Source organism: Ceratotherium simum, chromosome 16 (assembly GCF_057802395.1).
Source record: "Ceratotherium simum simum isolate JZ-2026a chromosome 16, ASM5780239v1, whole genome shotgun sequence".
NCBI lineage: Eukaryota > Metazoa > Chordata > Mammalia > Perissodactyla > Rhinocerotidae > Ceratotherium > Ceratotherium simum.
In genome coordinates, this window is record NC_141915.1 from 36885306 (window position 1) to 36902966 (window position 17661).

The window sequence follows — 17661 nt, forward strand, 5'->3', positions numbered from 1 at the left end:
ACTCACATAGCCCTCTCCTCAACGTGTCTTTTAACTTCCTCTGCCTTTTCAGATCCCTCCCATTCTTCAGGACCTAGCTCAGATCTCATGCTCTTCACAGGGGCTTCCATAGTCTGTCCATTCTACATCTTTCTTGCCCTTTTAAATAGTTACATGGCACCTTTTTAAAAAAATGCCATTTGTTTTATTTGGCAATTGTGACTTATTTTTTGTGTATAGTGCTTGCTCTCCAAACAAATTTTAAGTTTGTGAGGGTTAGGGCCAATACAATAATTATTTGAAGGAATGAATAAGTAAATATCTGCTCCTTACATTAGACACTTGGTACTTTGCATGTAGATAATAGTCAAAGCTAGTGAATGAAGAGTAGAGTGTAGGAATTGGACTGAAACATTTAGTGTATAATCCCTTTTGACCTATAAACTTCACCTTTATAGACAGAAAAAAATTAAAAAGCTACTTGAGGGAAAAAAGGAGATCTGGGTACTCACCAATAAGCCCTGTGTTTGAGTAGCAGCAGTTTCAGTAAACAGAGTCCCATCACTTCCAAGACTGGGGTATACTGGATGTCTCGAGAAGACTCATTAACCGTAACTTAGTGTGGTTAACAGTTTGGGTAACAACCTGAACTCCAGTAATCAATCTCTTCTCTATAGAGTTCACCTATATTTCCCAAAAGGGAGGGAGGATCCATTGGGTCAGTTTGCCAACATCCAACGTAGAACACCTCTGTTGAGTGAGGTTGTGCTCTACATCACCTCTGGAGTAGTTGGGCACTTTTGCCTTTCCTTTTGATGCAGTTATGGCATTGTTACCTGATTTTGTTTCACTCAGCCTACACTTACATGTTTTTTTGGGTTTTTTTGGTGAAGAAGATTGGCCCTGAGCTAACATCTCTGCCCATCTTCCTCTGTTTTGTATGTGGGACGCGGCCACAACATGGCTTGATGAGCAGTGTGTAGGTCTGCCCCGCATCTGAATCCGTGAACCCAGGCCACCAAAGCAGAGTGCACGAACTTAACCACTATGCCAGCGGGCTGGCCCCCAGCCTACACTTATGTTTTAAAAGAAAGGACTACTAAAAGAAGTAAGGTAGCAATGGATATGGCAGGTACCTGAGGCTTCCTGGATTTCTTCTACATCATCTTGGCATATTGCCTTAAATGCTTTCTAATTAAGGCAGAAGATTGAATAGATTCGTCTAAGGAATGGTGTTAAGTGTGGTCATGTCTCTCTGCACTCTCAGAAAGTGTGGTGGACCCAGTGTTGCTTTTGGAAAAACTTACTTATACTGTGGTTAACATTGTGGGCTCAATCCCTTATTTCAAAACTGTAGATAATGTATTCCCTTAACCCAGGCGTCCCCAACCTGAGATTCAGAAGCTAATTTTAGTGTTCAAAAAGTCAAATAGAAATTATGGTAGAGGGGCCGGCCTGGTGGCGCAAGCGGTTGGGTGCACGCGCTCTGCTGCGGCGGCCCGGGGTTCGCTGGTTCGGATCCCGGGCGCGCACCGACGCACTGCTTTGGCAAGCCATGCTGTGGCGGCGTCCCATATAAAGTGGAGGAGAATGGGCACGGATGTTAGCCCAGGGCCGTCTTCCTCGGCAAAAAAAGAGGAGGATTGGCGGATGTTAGCACAGGGCTGATCTCCTCATAAAAAAAAAAAAAAAAAGAAATTATGGTAGAGCTAGACAGTCTAACCCGAAAGTTATGATAGGCTGTTTTTTATATTTGGTTAGTAAAAAACAACAACGTATGACCTAAATGCAAATTCATAGACACAGTGTTTAAACCAGTGCTCCACGGGAACATGGCAGGGGATTGGGCGGGAGGAGAGGGGAGTGTATGACAGCCCCTCATGTTGAAAAGGTTGGGAGTTACTGTGTGGCAGTAGGGTGACCAGATGAATTAGGCAAGAGAATGGAAGCAAATAATCACCACACAGTAAACGTCAGTGGTGTTGAGCGTGTGGTTGAGAAAACTGAAGGCTGGAAAGCTAAGCAGCGTGGAAGAGCCTCAAGGAGAGCTCGTCCAGACCTCTGACTCGCAGCACTGCGGGTGTTTCTACTTTCCACCGGGTCTCATTGTGCCACTGCTCGTAGTTTATGACCAGTTCATAGCCCAGTTCGTAGTTTATGACCTATCCAGTGAATCAGTAATGTCATTTTTGTGTAAAATATCATCATTCTCAGATAATCTTATTGCTTCAGACCACCTTTGGACTGTTAGTATCCAGATAGCCTATTTTGTTTTATTATTTTTGTATTGAGATATAATTCATGTAGCATATAATTCACCATTTTAAAGTGTGCAGTTCAGTGGTTTTTAGTATATTCAGAAGGTTCTGCATCCATCGCCAGCATCTAATTCCAAAACTTTTTTTGTGTGTGTGAGGAAGATCGGCCCTGTGCTAACATCTGCCAATCCTCCTCTTTTTTTTTTTTTTTTTTTTTTTTTTTTTTTGCTGAGGAAGACTGGCCCTGGGCTAACATTCGTGCCCATCTTCCTCCACTTTATATGGGGCGCCGCCACAGCATGGCTTGCCAAGTGGTGTGTCGGTGCGCGCCCGGGATCCAAATTGGTGAACTTTGGGCCGCCACAGCGGAATGCGCACACTTAACTGCTTGCGCCACTGGGCTGGCCCTAATTCCAAAACATTTTTATCTCCCTGAAAAGAAGCCTGGAACCCAGTAGCAGTCACTCCCTGCGCCTTCCTACCCCCAGCTCCTGTCAATCACTGATTTACTTCCCATCTCCATGGATTTGCTTATTCTGACCGTTTCATATAAATAGAATCATGCAACATGTAGCCTTTTGTGTCTGGCTTATTTCCCTTAGCGTAATGTTTTCAGGATTCATCCATATTGTGCCACATATCAGTACTTCATTCCTTTTTTTGACTGATAATATTCCATTGTATGGATATACATTTTATTTATGCACTTATCAGTTGATGTATATTTGGATTGTTTCCACTTTTTCGCTATTATGAATAATGCTGCTCTGAAAATTTATGTACAAGTTTTTGTATGAACGTATATTTTCAGTTCTCTTGAGTATATATCTAGGAGTGGAATTGCTGGGTCATATGGTAACTCAATGTTTAACTTTTTGAGGAACTGCCAAGCTGTTTGCCAAGGTGGCTGTACTATTTCCACTAGTAATATATGAGGCTTCCAGTTTCTCCATATCCTGGCCAACACTTGTTATTTTCCAATTTTTTGATTATAGCCTTCTTAGCAGGTGTGAAGTGGTATCTTATTGTGGTTTTGATTTGCATTTCTCTAATGACTAAAGATATTGAGCATCTTTTCCTGTCCATATTGGCCATTTATATATCTTCCTTGGAATATGTCTGTTCAAGTACTTTGTGCGTTTTAAAATTGGGTTATTTGTCTTTCTATTGTTCTTAATATTCTGGACGCTCGGCCCTTCATCAGATCTATGATTTGCAAATATTTTTTTCCCATTCTGTGGGTTGTCTCTTCACTTTCTTAATAGCGTTCTTTGACGCACAAAAGTTTTTAATTTTGATAAAGTTCAATTTATATTCTTTCTTTGGTTGCTGATAGCCTATTTCATTTTTTAAGCTTGCTTTCCCTTCCCAATCTTTTCCTTTCCCTCATCTTCATTACCTCATGGTCACTGTGGAAAAATATGTACAACAAACTCTAAAATTACATAAATCTCTGCTCTGCCCCCCATAATTTATAACTTCTTCAGGACTTTCTCAAATAGAAAGGAGAAAGGAGCCAGCACTGAAAGCCCCTTATGTGCTGGGGACTTGGCCTGTCTTATCAGATTAAATGAGTGTAGGTACTGTTCTAGTTTTACAGGGCAACACACTGAGATTGGGTGAGATTAATTGGGTAGTCCAAGATCATACACCTGGTTAAGTAGCGTATCGGGGTTCATACTAAGATCTTTTATTCTACATTTAATGATGTTACTCATCACTGTTCATCCTTCAGCTGTTAATTCACTTATGACCATAGATATGCTGGAGAGATTGAGAGAAAAGGGGATAGGAAGAGAAGAGAGAGAAGTAGAGAAAAATTTAATTTATAAACCTAATCTAAATGTACATGACAAATAAGGAAAAGTAAAATCTCCCCTCCGACAGGAGTTCTTAGCCTGGGGTTTTGGACCCCTTGGGGATCCCTGGGTGGGTTTCTGGAAAAGGGCAGACCCCTTGAAATTGCATGTAAAATTTTGTGTGTTCATTTTTCTGGGAGAGAAGATTAGTAATTTTCCAAAAGTTCTCAAAAGTTTAAGAATTGCTGGGAGAAGCAGGGAGAAGGCTGGAGGCATGTTAGCAATTTGTCTTTTTCCATTGGCCATGTTTTGAGTATGTTATGGTTTGGGTTAAATCTTCCCATCTGGTTTTAAGTACTTTTGTTTTAGACTATTTTTTTATATCTGTTGCTTTAAGACTAGTTCAGTTAAATTTTTTTTCCAATTGTTAATTTTTGAAGCATAAAAAAGTTTTTATCAATGAGAAAACAAGAAGTCCTTTGTCTTTTGATAGGTCAAATATATAAATTCCAACATTCCCTGATGTTGTTCACACATCTAAAGTATTTGTGATTTTTATTTTTGTAAAATATAGGAATGTAATTGAGGGCATTTCTCAATTATTTTCATTTTCTAAATGAGTTTTTAATGCAGCGTCATGATGATCTAGTCAAATTGACGCATACATAGGCCTCTCATCTGGCTTACACTATAGGTAGCCACAGTGTGAACATCTGTACCTGCTAAATATATCTCAGTTCTAACCTGAGGTGTTACTTTTAGGAGATTAAGAAAGGGAAGATTCAGAAGGCCTTTTAAGTCTCTGATTTTTCTTAATAAAGCTAATTGGCAGGATATCAGTTAATAATGATCATTTTGAAAATGAACTGCTGCATTAAATAATTACGTTCCATAAAACAAGCTTTGGTTGTGGCTAGACAGACCTTCCAAGATCATATATTTTGTGGATATGTTCCGGTTGTTTTTAAGGGCACTGAATTTTTTTTGAGCATTCATGAAGCCTAGACTTTAATTGTCAGATTTCAACAGAAAAGAAAACTAATTCAAAACTCTTACCCTTCTTTTAAAATTAACTATTTTAAATTATATTCTCCTTTCTGTAGGTAATGTTTGTAAATTGAATTGAGTAATGGAAAGGTGTTTTGAATATACATTGTGATCCTCCAGGTCCTACAGTCTAGCCTGCTTAGTATTTGATTTCTTCTTTGGCCCTAGGGGGTTATTGGTGAAAGGTTGCTTAAGCTGACTGTGTGATGAGTAATGCACATTAGTCTTTATTGTCTTATATGGAAATGTGAAGACTGTTGATGTTTGAAGGTAATTAGGTAGTACCTAGGAGGAGTACCTCTCCTTGTCCTCTTCTACTAGCTTCACTTGCATATTATTGAAGAAACACAATGGCAGTCTCATTTAAGTGCATGTGTAAAAAACTACAGGGAAATTTTATTTTTGTAAAAGCTTTGTCTGAAACTGCAGGTGACAGGCATTTCTCAATTTCGTTTCTTATGGATAATGGATTAGATGGACTGCTTAAAAAATAATTGTTTGACATATTAAGTTTTATTAGATGATATTGTATTAAATCTCATGTTTTTCAACTATATAAAATATAGGCCTCTGAAAACATTTTATAATATTTATCTAAAATGTGGCCCAGTGATATATCTCATTTGAGGTTTTGTGTGTTGTAAAGTTGGCTTTTACATGTTGGTTTTGGTAGCTTTTCTAGTGCATCCCAGGTGGATTTTGTGAGCACCTTTGGAAATGAAGGACGTTTATAAGTATGCTGCTGATCCGGGGATATAGAACTTTTTTCACTGTAAATTTCCTATCTGTGATTTCCACTTTACACACTAAGTTTAAAGTCTACAAATTTATTCAGGTTTCATCCATTGGGAACTTAACAGTTTTGTTGCAAGAAAATGAACTAGAACATAATTAAAATTTTTAGTCTATAGTTTGTCAGAAGTGGTTACTGTGAAACGCAAACTGCAGGTGGATCAAATTGAAGATTGAAATGTATCCATGTGAATTAAGCTAACATTCAGGGCATTCTGAAGGGAGTTGTGAATTCCACTAGCTAAGGATAAAACTTATACCTTTGAATACCAGCTATTCTGGAATTTTATTTTTTTTTACTTTATCACACTTTTTTACTTTTCACTTGTATCATATAGGTATTTTGTTCAAGGCCTAAGTGCATCTTTTGAGGTAATTTTTGTTTACCATTTAGCTCAATAAGAGACAGTGGGTAAACTGGGACTAGGAGTTAGAAAACCAGAATTCTAGCCTTTGCTCCATCGCTTACCAGCAATGACAATGGGAAAGTTTTTAAACTAAGCCTCAGCTGTGAAATGGGAGCAATGGTCCAAGTCATTATAGGGCAATAATGCTTAAATAAGGTAAAGAAAACCGATGAGGTTTCATTCCTGTCTTTTTCATATAGTGTTCTTTGTATGCAACTTGCCTACCTCCCTTCTCTGTCTCTCTGACTTCTGCTTATCCTTCAAGACCAGCTCCAGCTTATCTCGTCTCTGAAAGTTCCTTTGACCTAGTCACCACCTTTTACACCACTTAATCATCTCCTTTTCCACGTTGCCTCTGTACGTGATATGTATAGGTGATTGTGTTTAAGAAACACTTATAGTGCCTACTGTTACTAAGTACTCTTGTAAGCATTTACATGGGTTAACTCATTTAATCCCAGTAACGATCCCATGAGGTGGATACTATTATTATCTCCATTTTACGGATGCAGAAAATGAGGCATAGAGAGATTAAGTAATTTGCCCAAGGCCACCCAGCTAGTGTGTGTCAGAGCCAGATTTTTAATGCAGGCATTCTGGCTTCAGCGTTTGTGCTCTTAAGCACTGTGCTATGCCATCTTGTACAGTTGTCCTTATTACACTGTATTGTGGTTACTGGTTTTCATGTCTGTCTCGCTAGTTAGATCTTTGAACACCTTGATGGCTTCAGCTCCTACAGTGCCTAACACAATAGGCACTTAATAAATGTTTAAAAAATGTATGATAAATATGCTTTAGGTAAACTATAAAGCATCATATAAGTGCAAGTTGTTATTACCACTATCATATGCATATTGTAGATCAGAGAGTAGAATTTGTCAAGCTTTCCAGTTTTGTTTTCTGGGTTGCCACTTTTCGGGTTGGCAGACAGCGGTATAGATTGGTCAAGTTTAAGTGTTGACAGTACCAAAACTTAGGTTAAAAATGAACCCTGGTTATTGGTTCCATCATTAAGCCTGTTTGGTCACACATTCTTTGCCATAATAATATGGTTTCTTTTATATAAAAAAACGAGATCAGAGGAGTCTAAATGATTCTTACTACACTTGTTAAAATTACGTAGCAGTTTAGCTTGGGAAGTCATTCAGACCTCCAGTGTATGCCATAAGGTACACTGAAAAGTTTCTTACTCTTAGAGATTATTTTTAAGGAAAAGACAGGACATGGTGAGATTTCATTCATTTCAGGCAAGTAGAACCTGTAAAGCTTTTAGTGTGGACATGAGTTTTAAACTCAGTTACTAAGTAGGGATATTAAGTAATTATGTCATAAGGAACACATTCTTGTAAAAATATTTTTAAAATTACGATTCAGATATTTTATTTTTTTTATTTTTTATTTTTATTTATTTATTTATTTGTTTATTTTCCCCGCAAAGCCCCAGCAGATAGTTGTGTGTCATAGCTGCACATCCTTCTAGTTGCTGTATGTGGGACCCGGCCTCAGCATGGCCAGAGAAGCGGTGCGTCGGTGCACGCCTGGATTTGAACCCGGGCCGCCAGCAGCAGAGCGCGCGCACTTAACCGCTAAGCCACAGGGCTGGCCCCCTAATTCAGATATTTTAAATTTTATTTTAGTCAGTACTAATACAGGATTTAGTATAAAATGCTTTGTGCTTTTATTTTGTTTTTATCCTAATTCCTGGTATTATCTTACTTTCCTACTTCTATTTTCTTCTACTTCAATTTCTTATTTTATCTTACTGTGTTTTACTTTATTCTATCTTGCTTAATTGTATATTTTTTATATATGTTTCAAAGATATACTTACATATGGGCCTGCAGTTGTTTGGTGTCATGTAATTTGACTCCTAAAACACAACTCTAAACATATTATTTTTTTCTTTATAAACCTTTGATGCTCTATCTTGTCATTTTATTAACACAAACTCTTCAGCCCAGCCTTCAGAGTTGGCCACAATGTGGCAGTAATTCACCTGTCTTGCCCTCTCTCCCTTTCACAAGCCCTATATTCTAGCAAAACTAAACAACGTGACTGTCTCTTGTTCAGGACTGTACCCCACTGTTAGCCCATTCTGATTTTCCTTCACTCAAAATGACTTTTTCTGCCTTCATTTCTGCTAGTCTAAAACCTACCTGCCCTTCAAGCTTTTCTGAGATGTTCTATCCTTCACAAAATTTTTCCTGATTTCCCCAACTAGATGTGATTTCTCTCTCTTCTAAACTTTCAGATTTCTACTTTTTTTGGACTCATATTAAGCGTATAGTAGTTGGTAAATGATTATTTGACCATACGAAGACTTTGAGATTAGTTATTTGGCAAATGTATCACTAACATACTTAGAAGTGAGTAGCCTTCTGCAAAAGCAGCAGAGCTTTGAATTAAAGTATCAGACCCTTACTATCACAGACCCTAATGTCATCTTGTCCATTCTTCCTAGAGGATCATTTTTTGGAAGAACTTTGCTGATATGCATTTATCTTTCCCTCCTTGTTCCTTTCCATTCCTTGGTAGTTTTAGTTTTGGCCTGATCCTCATAGATAGTTGTATGCTTTAGAAAATGCTCCATTCAGCAGAACCAGGGTCTGGCAGTGCGTGGGTAGTTTGAGCTTTGGAAACAGGTCGGTGGAGGTGGTTCTGAAGGAAGTGGAGAAAGTAGAGGTAACAGATGGATATACCTTATAAGGTTTCCCTTTCACCTTGAAGGACTTGTCCCAAATAGAATCTTTTTAACGTATGAGGAGGATGCATAGGTACTTATTTTAATAGAAAAAGAAAAAAAACCTGTTGATTCTATCAAAAATTAACTTAAAACTTTTCAGGGAACAAAATTAATTGTTTTACTGTTAAAACTAAATAAACACTCTTGAAAACTGTGTAAACTTATTTTGTAGTCCACTTGGAAAAAATGGCATTGAAAAAAGCACCTTCTGGAAGCTTTACTTTATTATATATATATGTGCTGTCATATTTTCTAATTCATTTCTTAAAATTGTATTTTCTTCCCAGTAGCTGTTTAAGCTTTTAGAGTGCCAGGACTGGTTGCTCCTCAATTTGTGTGCCCCCTAACACACACACCACATTTTTTCCTACGTGTGTGCATTAATTAGCAAGACACTAAGGAATGACCGACTTTATTTTGGAATTTATTTTATGAAGCAGTAAAAAATGGTCTCTAAAAACAGATGAACTTGTGTCCATAGAGAGACGAATTTAAATGGCTTTAAATATCAGTGAGGATTATTTCTTGTTTGACTCTTCTGCTTTCAGGTTCTTAGAGCTCAGTGTATTCACTTAGAGAGTCTTCTAAAAAACTAAGTTATGATGATTTGTAATAAGTAAGTTAGAACTGAGGATACACATTAAGAATCAGATAATGGAGGGGGCCAGCCCGGTGGCGCAAGCGGTTAAGTGCTCACGCTCTGCTGCGGTGGCCCAGGGGTCACCAGTTCGGATCCCTGGCACGCACCGTCGCACCGCTTGTTAAGCCATGCTGTGGCGGCGTCCTGTATAAAGTAGAGGAAGATGGGCACGGACGTTAGCCCAGGGCCAGTCTTCTTCAGCAAAAAAAGAGGAGGATTGGCATCGGATGTTAGCTCAGGGCTGGTCTTCCTCACAAAAAAAAAAAAAAAAGAGTCAGATAATGGAACATGGGAGATTCTGATTTCCATAACGTGTTTTTGGTTTTGTAAAGGTTACTCTTTTGTGCCCTTAGGAGCTATTTTAAATTTTCTGGAAAGAGAATAAAGGAAGATTATCACCAAAACTCAGATAAGGGAAAAAGTGCCAAAATCAAGTGAAGAAAGTAAAATGTGGGCAGAAAGCCCAAGTGTGTTTCAGAGTGAACAATTAGACTGCATATTCTGTTGTGACTGTGTGACTTATTGATGTTTCTGTGAGTTTTCCTGATTTTAATAGTGGTGGGATGTCACTTTCAGGTTCCTATGGGAATGCATATCTGTGTACATCATGTAAAGTAGAATAAAGCACTTTAATTCTAATTTTTTAAAAGAAAGAATAGTCTTATTTTCTAATTTATTAAGTAGAGAATTCCCCTGTGAATTCAGCCCTTTGTCTTTCTGATTTCTTAACTTTTCACTTAGTAATTCTACTGTCCCTGCTGTCTGGCTTAAGACTGAGACAGTTGATATATGTAATATGTGTACATATACACACACATAAAGAACTACATTAGCGAGGTTATGCTGCAGTAACAAACCACCCCCCAGTCTAGGTGGCTTAAAACAGTGAAGGATTTCTTTCTCACTGCATGGCCATAATAGATCAGGAGGGGAGCTCTGCTTATGTCACTCAGTGATCCAGATTGATGGAACAACCATCTTGTCCACTACTGGTCACCATGCTGAGAGGTAAAAGAGGTCCAGAGGGTCTCTCATTAGCAATTAAATACCGTAGCTCAGAGAGAAGTGACTCGTACCGCTTATTTCACATGATGGCCAGAACTAGGCATGAAGTCCCAAGTGACTATGGGAGGCCAGGAAGTGCAGCACTGCCTGTACCGGGGAGACTGAGAGCTGAAAATACTTGATAAACAGCACCATTGTTCTGGTCATCAGATAGTCTACTGTCTCACAGGCAAAATACACTCACTTCCTCCCCAAGGTAGGGAAACCCCCAAGGTCCTATCCAATCATAACATCAAGCTCCAAGTCCAGGGTCTCTGAGGGATGCAAAGGTTTGATGATTGGTGATCTATTCATGAGGAGATGATGCATACTAGTCTCTGCATCAGGTCCACATGTTGCTCTTCTTGATCCAGAGACCTAAGACTATGAAAGAAATTGACAGTGATCTGCTGCCCCCACATATAATGTACAATCGTGAGTAGTGACAGGATAATAAAAATAAACACTCCCATTTGAGAGGGGGAAGAATAGGAGACATAAAGCAGTCAGTGGACCGCAACAAATTCTGAAATTCCTCTGAGCAGTCATTGAAAGGCCCCTCCAGGACTAAGGAATGTTCTTGAATGGACCCTGATTTGGCTTCTTAGGAGGTAGCTCACTTGTCTGTTTTTTCTTTGCTCCCTAGCTTCACCCTCTTGGACTTTCTTCTTCTTCCTTTTTTTCCTATGTTCCTTGGCTGTATCCGAAATGGACAGTGAGGAATATGCCCCTTTGGGGGATAAACAGGTTTCTTAGCCCACTTCCTGCCATAGATGCTTGGAAACCCAAAGACCATTTTCAGTCTTGAATAGTCACAGCCTCTGTTAGCCTAGGTTGGTGGTTCTTTTGGCGGTATCACTGTCAGAAACTTAGTTGGCTTTTTATGTATTTGTTTGCAGTCAGCTCCATGTGCCCTAACCACATCCACAGTTCTCTTCTAACCGTGATTCTTAGATTTGCTGCATAGCTCTGCCTTATTGGTCCCATACTTATCCTTGACTTAGTTTTGAATACAGGTATTTCTGCTATAATGCCATATATGCTTTCCTGAATTCTGCAAAATCGTACACTAAAATAAACAGGGTTTATGGGAAAAATGGGATTGGGACAGACCACTCAAAATCTGTGGAACACTGTAACCAGTGCACTAATGAAACCAACAATAATTATAATAAAAATAGTAGCATATTAAATGTCCACCTGCATATGCACCCAGCATCAGTCCACTGAACCTTTACAGACTTAATCCCTTGGGTGGTGGTTTCTTGCTCTGAGATTTGGGGTCTTGAAGACATTCACTTGCAAAATAGAGACTAGTTTCATTACAATAAAAAATTTGGTCTATTGTTTGGTGTGGGCTTCAGCAATTAAAAACTTTCATTTTTAAACACAAGAAGAGAAACATATACCCTCAACTTCACCAGATATAAAATGGAAAGTGTGTGTAGTGGCTCATGAAGCAGCTGAAGGAAGGTACAGAAGTAGGATGTTCAGCTTTTTTCTTAAGGTCTTCATATATTGCTAAGCCTTTCTTTTTATTTATTTATTTTTTATTTTTTTTGGTGAGGAAGATCATAATATATGTCGCCAGTCCTCCTCTTTTTGCTGAGGAAGACTGGCCCTGAGCTAACATCTGTGCCCATCTTCCTCCACTTTATATGGGACACCGCCACAGCACGGCCTGACAAGCAGTGTGTTGGTGCGTGCCCGGGATCCGAACCCCAGGCCACCGCAGCGGAGCACGTGAACTTAACCGGTATGCCACCGGGCTGGCCCCAAAGCCTGTCTTTTTAATTGTGAGAAAGCTTTCTCCTGATCATTTCAAACGTTAACTTGCAGAGGAAAATCTCGTGTAAACCAACGTGACTTCTGTGTTATACAGATGTCATTTCCCTATTTACTAATAGCATTTGGACTAATGCACAGAGAAATATGCTTTGTAGCAAAACAGCTAAGAGACTGCTTTGGTGAGAGAACCTCATTTTAGTCTCTTTTTAGAAAAGCTATTTTATTGGCCCCAATATAATTTATTTTATAATCACTTGGGAGGTTTTATCAGTGGTCGTGAAGGCCAAATCTTTGACGTGATCCTTGCCTCAAGACTGAGTTCTGATCAGCATTTGTAGGTCAAAGACCTTCTTAGTTTTATGTTAAGTACTTGCTGCTTCTAACCCTACAAATCGCTGACTTTTCTGGACTCCTTTTATTCCTGATTGTAAACTGATCAATTCTTTTCTGAATTCATCCATTTCATGTAATAATTTGTCAAGTACAGCCAGTAGTAACCAACACACTCTCTTAATAGTCCATTTTCCTACTAGAGCTATAAGTTCTTGTGGCATATTATCTACCTTCTGAGATAAGTAGCTGATAGTTTCACCAGTAATTTCGCCACTGGATAGTATAAGTTGCTGTCCTTTTAGCCTCCGATAACTGTTTCCTTGCCTCCTTCCAGCCAGCTTCTAAGCCTTTGCCATATATGTTAGGTTTTTTGATGAGGCAGCAACTCACTTCTGGACTCCACCTGCATCAGCTAGGATAGGCCAGATTATGCTGCAGTAGAAGCAACACAAGATCTCAGTGGCTTTAAGAACACACTCGGTGTAAAATTAAATAGAAAATTAAAAACTTAAAAAAAAATTCACAGCACTATTGATATCCTATAGGTCATTTTAGTCACCTAGGGACCCAGGGTGATAGCAGCCATCACCTTGAAGATTGCTGGTCCCTGTGGCAGAGGGAAAAGAGATCTGGAGGATCTCATGTGGGTTAGAAAATGGCCTGGCCTTCTACTTCCACTCATGATGCACTGGCCAGAAGTAGTCACACGGCCCCACCCAACTGTGGAGGAGGGGCAGGGTTAGAAGGCGCAGTCCTCCCGCGTGCCCAGAAGGCCGAGGGCCAGGAGTGTTTGGGAAGAACGCCGTAATGACTGCCACAGAGGATTTCCCTTCATTTATTTTTCTTTGTGTTCCTGGTTTTTGTTTAATTCCCAGCTTTTGCTGGTTAATTGAATTTTACTGTCTCTCCTCCCTTGCTTAATTTGAGATAATAAATGTAAGTTTATTTAATCGTACTTGTAGTAGTTTACATTATTTCCATGGGTCAGAAGTTTTAGCACATGCAAAATAAAGCTACTAGGATTTTCCTACTTAAAATATGAAGTATGAAACTATTTGATGTAAAAAGATATGTGGTTAAAGGAATAATTGAGTTTAAATTTTTTTGGAGTGTCATTTGTCTTAGTAGAAATAGACCATGAGCTTTGGAGTCAGGCGGGCCTGGAGTCAAACATAGATATATGACCTTAGACAAATTATTTAACCTCTAAGAGGCATAATTTCCTCATTTATAAATACAAAAAAGTATATATATCTATTCAGATGTCAGGTAAAACATGGTGGCATTTATCACCTCTCCACTCTGAAATTCCGCTAAAATGAAAGCAAAGTAATTTTTTTAAAAGAATAAACCATAAGGACAAAGAAAATGGAAAAGAAAACAATAGCAAAGGAATGATAGAAATTAGTTGTGAACTACATATTATAGTCATAATAATGTAAGCAATAAATACTTAAAAAGTTGTGATAGAACTATATTGGGAGGATGAAGGGAGAGCTGGGAACAATAAGGTGTAAGAAAACTATAGTGGAGACAAGTGGTAATATCTAAAATTGAAAAAAAAAGTCAAGAAATAGAAACAATCATATTATTTCAAAATATGGAAGTAAATACTGGGGGAAGAGGAGGGGGGACAGCTAAAATAGCTGAACATTTTTGTCTCTGGTGTGTGCGACTCAGATGGGATGGAGCAGGCAGAAGACGGCTGCTTTTTACAAACCTGGCAGTACATTGGACTTGGAAAACTATGTGCTTTTTTTTTTTTTTTAAGTAATTACTTTGATAAAAAATTTAAAATGAGTTTAAAAATCAACCCTAAAGTTTTGTGGAGGGTATTAAATAGAAATAATAGGTAATAAGCACCTACAGTGCCTGTGTACTTAACAGGCCTTCAGTAAGGACTGGTTTCCTTCCTCTTGTCAACTAGACCGGGTATGTGCTTGCTTTATGTTCATGTGACTCAGAGGTTAGGTGGTTGGCTAAACAGCAATGTGAGGTATGTCACAAAGCAAATTATGTGCCCTTCTAATCTTTTTTTTTAATGGATGGTTTTATTTTTCTTGGAACCATATCAACCTGATGGTAACTGTTTCTTAGAATTTAGACTTCTGTGCAACTGACACATGAAAAATCACCCAGTTATTGAGTGGATCCAACAAGCTATGCATAGAACAAATTTTAAAATACTTAGCAACCTTGAAATTACTCTAGTAAACCTGAAAACAATAAGATCTATAGTAATACGGTACCTAGATTATAAATTATTTCAGGCCAGGGGCGTTGTCTCTCTTTTCTATAGTTATGCTTTATTTTCCTGGTTCACAGTGCCTAGCCCTCTACCACCTTTGTTCTGTGAGCTCTCACTGTGGTGGATGGTGGTGACTGATGTTGAAGAGGAAGCCAGCCAGCATATAGTTCTTGCGTGTGTCATGGAGGACACATATGACTAGACCTTAAACTCCTTGTGGACAGAGACCATATATTCTGCCATGTCAGTGTGTCCCACAGCGTCTAGGAGAATGAATGCTGTGCAGTGGTACACACTTGTTTGGTCATCACGTATGTACTGAACACCCGCTAAGTGCTAGGCCCTGTGCTGAGCTCTAAGGATGTCTCTGTGAACTGGACAGATGATGACTCCTGCAGTCTTAGAACTTACATTCTAACAAAATGTTTGTTGAATTCATGTAACTCAGTAAAATAATGGCCCACACTGAACCATTTAAACAGGATAAAGAATTGCATATATAAAGAGTTTAATCATTTTAAGCTATGTTTGTTGTATGATGTAAGGGCATGTTATAAAAAGGAAATAGTGATATCTGATCTTTTGTCCTCTTTGCTTTTCTTTGTAGATAAGATGCTCCAAGTCACCTGCAGCTCTCTTCAAAAGAAAAATCACTAGTGCTCTGCTCTTGCCGTAATACCAAACCTTTTGACTTACGCTTTGGTGCTGCAACACTGGAAGAATTGCACACAGGTTCCAGGATTACCTTTTTTTCATTTGAGTGATTCTTTGTGGATGGAAAAAAATTTGAGTCTTAATAATTACCCTGTTTTAAAGCTATTTCTCTATAGTCTGAACTGCTTAATAAATTGGGCCACTTACCAATGAGCCACACAGCCAGTTCTTGTCAAGAGCTGGTTGAAAACTGTGCTGTGCATGTAGCAGGGATGGCACAAGAAGACAGCCGTCGTGGTCAAGTGCCATCTACCTTTTATCATGGTGCCAACCAAGAACTTGACCTGTCCACCAAAGTGTACAAAAGAGAATCAGGAAGTCCTTATTCTGTGTTAGTGGACACCAAGATGAGCAAACCGCATCTCCATGAGACGGAGGAACAGCCGTATTTCAGGGAGACAAGAGCAGTGTCTGACGTGCATGCTGTTAAAGAAGACCGGGAGAATTCTGATGACACAGAAGAGGAGGAGGAGGAAGAAGTCTCTTACAAAAGGGAGCAGATCATAGTGGAGGTAAACCTTAATAATCAAACATTAAATGTATCTAAAGGGGAAAAGGGTGTCTCTTCTCAGTCCAAAGAGACTCCTGTTCTTAAGACAAGCAGTGAGGAGGAAGAGGAAGAGAGTGAGGAAGAGGCCACAGATGACAGCAATGACTATGGAGAGAACGAAAGGCAGAAGAAAAAGGAGAAGATAGTGGAGAAAGTCAGCGTTACACAAAGGAGGACGAGGAGAGCTGCCTCTGTTGCTGCAGCTACCACTTCCCCTACTCCCAGAGCTACCAGAGGTCGTAGGAAGAGTGTAGAGCCACCTAAGCGTAAGAAGCGGGCCACAAAGGAGCCCAAAGCACCAGTCCAGAAAGCTAAGTGTGAAGAGAAAGAGACTCTGACCTGTGAGAAGTGCCCCAGGGTGTTTAATACTCGCTGGTACCTGGAGAAGCACATGAACGTTACTCATAGGCGCATGCAGATTTGTGATAAGTGTGGCAAGAAGTTTGTCCTGGAAAGTGAGCTGTCCCTTCACCAGCAAACAGACTGTGAAAAAAATATTCAGGTAGGTTTCATCACCAAGAGGGCAAACTTTCCAGGATAGAACCTGGCTGTTCAGACTCACCTGGTATCTGCCCAAGAGAATGCAAATGATAGAGGCTGAAGGGACAGATTTCACCAATTTATCTTTCTAAGAGCTCCTGCTTTGGTCTTTTCGAAACCCAAGCTTAACATTTTATTTCAAAGCATTAAATTTAACTGACGCTGGACTAGTGGGAACCCAGGTACATTGCAAAGGGGATCTGTTATAGGTGATTGCCCAGGAGGTAAAGTCAGCACCGACTTTGCAGTGATTCAGTGTTGTAAGACGTGTCCTGTAATTCATTCTGGCATCTTCTCTGGCAAGGTGGGAGATATTGAGCCAAGGTCAGGAGTAGAGAGAGGTCCCTTTCTAGGTTTAAAAGGATGCCAGATTCTAGTACAGCCGATGGGGACAGAATCCATAATGACTCAGACCGGAGGAAATGGAAGATCTCCAGGAGTGAGTTTGCTTTTACCAGTGGAGAGATGACAACAGTAAATTTGTCAAGAGGCTGAGCCCATGGGAATATACAAACTTTAAACAGAGGCTGAGCTGGTTGAAAACATTGTCCACCTGACAGTAGGGTTACATAATGCTTTGTACCATATTGTTAAGGTAACAAAACATGGTATTCAAACCAGGCTGGTGTCTTGAAAGGACTATATCGTGATAGGTTAAGAGGTGTGGTAATTATATTGAGTGAATTATATTACATTGAGCTATGTTGGTTTGCACATGTGAGTGTATGTTAATGAATATTCATAAAAGGTAAGTCTATTAATGTCTCCATAAAATAGAA

General features: G+C 39.3%; 1 protein-coding gene across 1 annotated transcript in view; it reads left to right on the forward strand.

The window, feature by feature from the left end:
• Positions 1–17661, forward strand: part of ZNF652 (zinc finger protein 652) — a 59841-nt gene that overhangs the window by 21775 nt on the left and 20405 nt on the right. Inside the window, exon 2 of the mRNA XM_004434653.3 lies at positions 15686–16844. Coding sequence (XP_004434710.1) covers positions 15942–16844 — 903 coding nt within the window. The 5' untranslated portion in view covers positions 15686–15941. The remainder of the gene's footprint in view (positions 1–15685; positions 16845–17661) is intronic.